The following is a 7227-nucleotide window of genomic DNA, read 5'->3' on the forward strand; positions in this document are numbered from 1 at the left end:
TTTGGAGCCTGTCCTGGAACTAGCTCTTGTAGACCAGGCTGGTCTCGAACTCACAGAGATCTGCCTGCCTCTGTCTCCCGAGTGCTGGGATTAAAGGCGTACGCCACCACCACCCGGCTCATTCTATAAAATTCTATAAACATTCTATAGACACATTCCTCTCCACTATTAAGAATTGTGGGAGGTGGCTGGACAGATGGCTCAGTGGTTAAGAGCATTTACTACTCTTTTGTTGCAGCCCTGGCTATCCTGGCTCTTGCTATGTAGACTAGGATGGCCTCGAACGCAGAGATCCTCCTGTTCCTGCCTTTGCTTCCCAAGTGTTGGGATTAAAAGTGAGCAGCATCACACCTGGCTACACTTCCTGCTCTTTGCAGAGATCCCAGCACACACATGGTGGCTCACACCAGTCTGACACTTCCTCTGACATCTGCAGGCTCCTGCATGTGTGGTGCACACATACATACAAAATACATTTTTTTTAGATTAAAAAATTATGGGTGAGAGAATAAGGATACAGTGGGCAATGGGAGTGGGAGGGGTAACAGGGCTGAGTCAGTAGGTACGGTGCTCACCCTGTCAGAATGAAGGTCTCAGTTCAGACTCCTCATTCACTTAGGAAACAGACACACGGAAGAAACAAAACTGAGAATGTACTGCCAATGTTATTTAGAATGTTGGACACAAATGAAAGCTGGGGACTTTCCTTGGGAAGGAGGAGAGTTCGACCACATTAGGCATTCTGCATGTATCACAGAACTGTCCCACGTGACCTAACCTGCATCTTCCAACATTTCCAGAAAACCCAACTGGATGTGTCACAGCAGAAGGGAATTCCAGCACTGGAGATGACTGTGCAACAGAGAACAGAGCAAAGAGGAGCCACAGTGAGAGGCAGGAGATGCCCAGTGCTGCAGCCAGGAACACAGAACAGTGGACACTGAGTGTAGAAGATTCCAGATGGCTTATTAAGGAAGTGATTTCTTTTCTTTTCTTTCCTTTTCTTTTCTTTTCTTTTCCTTTCTTTCTTTCTTTCTTTCTTTCCTTTTTTGTTTTTTTTTTTTTGAGATAGGGTTTTTCTGTGGAACAGTCCTGGCTGTCCTGGAACTTTCTCTGTCGACCAGGCTGGCCTTGAACTCACAGAGATCTGCCTGCCTCTGCCTCTCAAGTGCTGGGATTAAAGGTGTGCCCCACACCGTCCAGTGGAAACAAATCTTAAAGGCATATACCTAACCAATACCCAGCTAAATTTCAATGCTGAGATCTTTGTGATCTCCACTTCTCACCATGGCTGTGGATACTTTGTTACTTGACATCAGGCCCAAGCAGTGAGACTCTCTTACCTGCCTTTGTAATTATTCACATCAAAGATCTTCTTTGCGCGGTAGTACACAAGCTTCCAGGGCCGAGCGATACCTTTCCCTGCAGACAGTCAGGAGAGAGTCAGAGAGGCAGCAGGTGGCCAATGTGAGACATACATGGTCACAGACGCCAAAGTAAGCCAGTGGAGCCTTCTGTAACACATTAACTCACGTGCAGCAGTGTGCACAGGCCGGCTCTTCACACGCCTGCACTGTTAGAGCAGATGAACACATGTACAGTCAACACTGCCTTGAGCGTGGTGCACACTGGGTTGGAGGACCCACTCAGACCCTCACTGGATTGCTATTTCAGCAAGATTGTAGGTAAGCACAGGAGAGGAACAGGCCTCTCCCCAGCAAAGCCTTGCCCATTTCCCATTCTCCAGGGGCCACCATGTCCCTGTGCAGCCCAGAAAAGACCTATGGAATTATCATCTTCACACTCAAAAGAGGTTCTTTCACGAGCGACCTGATGCCACTTACGCATCATTTTTTTTTTTAATGTAGTTTTTGCCGGACATCGTGGTGCATGCCTTTGATCCCGGCACTTGGGAGGCAGAGGCAAGTGGATCTCTGAGTTCAAGGCCAGCCTGGTCTACAGAGTGAGTTCCAGGACAGCCAGGGCTACACAGAGAAACCCTGTCTTGAAAAGATGAAAAAAGGAAAAAATAAACAAATACTTTAAATTAAAACAAGTATTTTAAATTAATGCGTTGAGAATAGCATACAATGTATTCTGATCATATTCATCCCAACTCCTTCTCCTAAGTCCTCCAAGATCTGCCTCCTCTTCTCTACCCTCCCCAACTTTGTGTCTTCTTCGTTTTTAACAACCCTGTGTCCAATCTGTGCCATCCATGAACTTCTGGGGCCGGTCTCAGAGGGCTCACTGACCTCCTAACTTTCTCAGCAGTACCCACTAGCGGGAGTCTAGCTCAAAGTGCTGCCCTTAGAAGACCATGGTGCATGGAAGGAATGATAAACAGGAAAAGAAACTAAAGTCATAATTACTGCCAAGTAGACAAAGATAGAAGATCATTTTACTTTTCCACAGGCGTACTACTCTTGAGATACAAACCCATGGGATTCAGAGTAAGTACTCCTCAGCACAGGGGGCTGAGGGAGGTGTAGGAAGGCTGACGGTGCTTGAATCCACTTCTCCACTTACCAATGTGCAGCCTGAATGCATGCTTTCGTTTTAAATTGGTGATCAGAGACTTCTCCTCTGGATATCTGTCTGTGTACAGCAGCTTGTCTGCACTCTCAATTCCAGTCAAGGACAGGAATTCTTGCACGTTTTTCTCTATTTGTTTATTTTCTTTAGCAGAAAATTTGCCAAATCTAATAGCAACACCTAGGGTTGAGGGGGGAGGAGAGAAAGTATGTATTGTCAATAATGAATAAAAGCAAACTTATCACACTCATTTCTTTTCTGTGGTCTGGTACGTGCAGCTGTTGATCCTCAAATCCACTTTTTTTTTTTTTTTTTTTTTTTTTTAGTGAAAGGCTCTCCTGTTGCCAACCAGCAAGCCCCAAAGACCTTTCTGTCTCTGACTCCCTGTGTTAGGGTTACAAGCACATGCCACCATGGTCAGCTCTTCTACATGGATTCTGGAAGCTGAACTCAGGTTCTCATGTTTGTGCAACAAGCACTTTATTGACCAACTCCTGAGGCCAAAAGGAAACCTACCAAACTCAGAATACCAGGTCTAGCAGGACCAGCCTGCCAGGAGCAGTCGAGCCCACTGGGATCTTTGGTACTGAGTGGCTCCCCATCCTCAATTCTAGTCTAAGCTATGGCTCCTCTCCCCAGGTCTTCTCAGACATCCTCTTCCACAGTGACTTACTTGTTTCCTCAATCTCTTTAAAATAGTTACATTAAAAGCAACAGACGTTGATAATAAATCCACTCAATATTGAAGAAGAATCTAGAAGAAGCCTTCCCCCACCCCATGTCACTGAACTTTCTGAAAGTGGTGTTCACAGGAGCTAACTAACAAAAGCCTGCTGAACAAACTAAGCTTTCTCTACGTGCAAACCAGGGTCAGGATTGACAAAACATAGTAGTTTACAGAGAAAGAACTCCTGATCCTTGTTCAATCATTAAGGATCAATTGTGTGACTAGCGCATTGTTCTTTCTTTTTGCAGAGCTGGAGACTCAGTTTACTTGTCTGGCTTTAGATGTTTTGTTTTATTGTGACAGGGTATCATGTAGCTCAGTCAAGCCTCAAACTCCCTACGTAGCTACGAATGGGTTTGAACTTCTGATTCTCCTGCCTTCACTTCCTGAGAGTTGGGATTATAGACAAGCACCAGCACACTCTATTTATGTGGGTGCTAGGACTCAAACCTAGTGTTGGGTGCATGCTTGGCAAACACTACCGACTGAGCCATAGCTTCAGCCCTGGTTTTCAGTTTATTATACATACAAACATTCATGCAACAAATTTAAGAAAATAACTCAGTAATTTAGATGTAGAGCCAGGCATGGTGATTTACACCTGGTAAATCTAGCACTTGGGAAGCTGAGGCAGGAGGATTGAGAGTCTGAGCTCAGCCTGCTTTACCTCATGATTCAACTCAGAATACAGCAAAGGGGGCTGGTGTGGGATAACCCCTCTGTAGGCTGTGATTATGTTTTATTACCACTGCTTAATAAAGAAGCTGATTTGGCCAATAGCCAGGCAGAATAGAACCAGGTGGAAAATCCAACCAGAGATCAGGGAGAAGGGTAGAGTCAGGGAGATACCAGCATCCGCCCAAGGGCAAGATGCCAGAGCACCACTAGTAAGCCATGGGCCACGTGGCAATATACAGATTAACAGAAATGGGTTAATTTAAATGTACAAGCTAGCTAGTAATAAGCCTTGCAGTGATTATTTTAAGAATGGCTGCAGGACCAGGAAGGGCAGTAAAGCCTCCGTTCACAGGGGGCCAGAAGACACTGCTCTTTAAACTGTGTCCACATGAGGCTCTTGGGGGGTGTGCTTACCCTGTTTGTTTCTACTCTCTTCAACCTCCTTGGCTCCCAAAGTCAGAGCCCCTCAATGTACAGTGCATACTTGTATAAGAGTCCTTATGCCACACATGATCATGCATGATAAATACATACAATGAAGAAACATTCTAAAAGGTGACTTTTAACATTCCCCAGTAACTAATGCTCAGTTGTGGCACATCCCAGATCTATACCCCCACCTCCCACCCAAGATAGGGTTTCTCTGTATAACAGTCCTGGCTGTCCTAGAACGCACTCTGTAGAGTAGGCTGGTCTTAAACTCACAGAGATCCGCCTGCCTCTACCTCCAAGTGCTAGAATTAAAGATGTGTGCCACTACTATCCAGCAGCTTCTTAGATCTTCTTAAAGGATGCTTCCCCTGGGCCCATCAATCCAAGTCACTCACAAAAGCAGCTGTTGCCTGCTCCGGACATTGAAAAGTTTACCTTGTGCCTTAAATTCCTTGAATCGCCCCAGGTCATCCCGATACATGCGTTTGATTGTGGTGGCTGCCCTTTCCTGTATGTCAGGAATGAACTCTTGGAGCTGCTTCACTGCAGAGCCCAAATCCACATCCGATTCGTCAGAGTCTCTCCCATCTTCAGATACATATCTTGTTGCGGAATTGCTGACTGATTCCAAATTGCTTTCTTCTTCAGGGGTGGATTCTAACCTAAGGGGGAGACCGGTAACCAACAGTTATCTCTTCAGCTAACACCTTTCCAGCTCTTTCTGAATGGCTCTCAGTCGAAGAGTAGTGAAGTTGGACTGCACCTCGGAGCCATTCAATCCCTAACTTCAAATGCTATGCAGCCTGACGACATCAGATGGGTACATGCGAGCAGAAATTTATGTGCTCTGTCTCACCGGTGGTTCCTGAGGCACAGGCTAGAGGCCTCATTTCTTCCTTAGTTTTTTTTTTTTTTTGGTTTTTCGAGACAGGGTTTCTCTGTGGTTTTGGAGCCTGTCCTGGAACTAGCTCTGTAGACCAGGCTGGCCTTGAATTCACAGAGATTCACCTGCATCTGCCTCCCAAGTGCTGGGATTAAATGTGTGCGCCACTACGGCCTGGTTCTTCCTTAGTTTTTTATGTATCCAGTGCAACTGTTTTTGCTAGTTCTTTACCAGATGTCAGAATTTGTCTGCTCTTAGTATGTTCAGGCATCAGTGAGTTTGTCGGACTAAAAACTAAACCATCTTGCCCACCTGTTAGCAAGTTAGTGTTTTCATATGGCCTGTGGCTCAAGGAAAGCCAGCATATTCCCGCCTCATAACCAATGCTCTGACAAGGTAGGTCCTCAGTAGACAATACAAGGACAATGTGAATGACCCACAGCTGTGATCACTGCCATCCCATGTGGCATTTAACAGCACTCCATTTACCACTCATGTGAGACAATTCTAAGTCAGACTCTATTTTACCTAATGCTGAAGCAAACACAAAGTTACGGAGTGAAAGTGAGAAGAGAGGATCTGTCCCAGTCTAGGATCTGAGAGTGGGAAAGCCTCCCGCCATCAGCTCACTAAACAGTATACTCGCATAGCATTAGATAAGTAACGCTAGTTTTGCACAATCCTCAGTAAAATATATGTAACCCTTACACCAATACACGCTCCCAGACAAGCTGAGTTGCTGGGAAGTCTTAAAATGACTCAATCTTATAGCAGTAGGTAAAAAAAGAGAGCTCTGTGAAAATCTAATTTAACTACCTTCTTTTACACATGAAGAGATTCAGCTATCTGCTGAGACGGCTCAATTATATGTGCACATTATATTTCTGTCATTTCCTAGGCTCACAGAAGACACGCACCATTCCCAGCTTACCTCTGCGTCTCTTCTGCATGCTTCTCGCTGGAACAAGCCTGGGTTCCTGCCTCCCTTGGTCTGTGGTCCACATCCTCTTCCCTCAAAGCATTGCCTTCCAATGAATCCGCGAGGGCATTCTCAGCACTGTCGTCAGGCAGTGAGACATTGTCACCAGAGGTGGCAATAGGAACAGATGCACACTTCCTTTTCTTAGACTTTTTCCTGATACTGTGGGATCCTTTGATCCTCTCACCTCCTTCTCCAGTCCCAGCCTCTCCTCCAGGGTGTGTGCTACCAACACTCTCAGGCATGACCTCCAATTCCTGGTTCTTCAACACTTTTTCCTCAGACTTCTTTTTACAAGACACTGCTAGTTCTGTGCTTTTGCCTTCTAGATTCACAGAAGACAAGGATTCTGAGTGGGGCAAGATGATGTTCTCATGCTGGCTTTCCCGTACAGCATCCCTGGATACAACTTTCTTCAGATGCTTTTGATTCTTTTTGCTCCTAACATCAGTGTGCAGCTCTTGACAGTCATGTTTCTGGGACTCGGCAACAGACAGCTCCTCTGCTTTGTCTGCTTCTGCTGACTTTTGTCCCTTGCTCACATCTACATAAACAATATCCACATCTTTTCTAGAACTCTCCAGCAGGTTCTCTATGTTTTCTTTATTTACAAGAATGATCCCTGTTTCCACATCCACCTCCCACACACTACTTCTCTTTTTTTTATGGGTAGAAATGGTCTTTTTGGCTTTATGGAAGGTTTCTGAATTTTTCAGAAGGGAAGAAGTAAGCTGTTGGAACTCCCTCCCCTTCTTCCTCTTGGCTATGTGAGGACGCTCACTCTCCAGGCTCTCAGGGGCTGGTGTCTGGGACTCCCTCCTTTTTTTCCTCTTGGCTATGTGAGGATGCTCACTCTCCAGGGTCTCAGGAGCTGGAGTCTGGGACTCTTTCCTCTTCCCCGGCTTGGACACCCGTGGATGCTCACTCTCCAGGGTCTCAGGGACTGGAGGCTGGGACTCCTCCTTCCTCCTCCTCTTCCCTGGCTTGGACACC

At 45.9% G+C, this 7227-nt stretch overlaps 1 protein-coding gene across 4 annotated transcripts in view; it reads right to left on the reverse strand.

The window, feature by feature from the left end:
- Positions 1 to 7227, reverse strand: part of Ttf1 (transcription termination factor 1) — a 24742-nt gene that overhangs the window by 14701 nt on the left and 2814 nt on the right. For 2 of the 4 annotated variants that reach the window (XR_003376855.1, XM_026778802.1), the window contains exons 3-6: positions 6187 to 7206; positions 4808 to 5034; positions 2530 to 2715; positions 1344 to 1422 (exon numbers count right to left, since the gene is read on the reverse strand). Coding sequence is in view for 3 of the 4 variants with exons in the window: in XM_026778802.1 (XP_026634603.1) it covers positions 1344 to 1422; positions 2530 to 2715; positions 4808 to 5034; positions 6187 to 7206 (1512 nt within the window). In the remaining variant the exon portion in view is untranslated. Of the gene's footprint in view, positions 1 to 1343; positions 1423 to 2529; positions 2716 to 4807; positions 5035 to 6186 lie in introns of all 4 variants that reach the window. The other 2 variants (XM_026778801.1, XM_026778800.1) reach the window with 2 other exon arrangements.

The sequence above is a fragment of the Microtus ochrogaster genome, chromosome 4, assembly GCF_000317375.1.
Source record: "Microtus ochrogaster isolate Prairie Vole_2 chromosome 4, MicOch1.0, whole genome shotgun sequence".
In the NCBI taxonomy this organism is placed as follows: Eukaryota; Metazoa; Chordata; class Mammalia; order Rodentia; family Cricetidae; genus Microtus; species Microtus ochrogaster.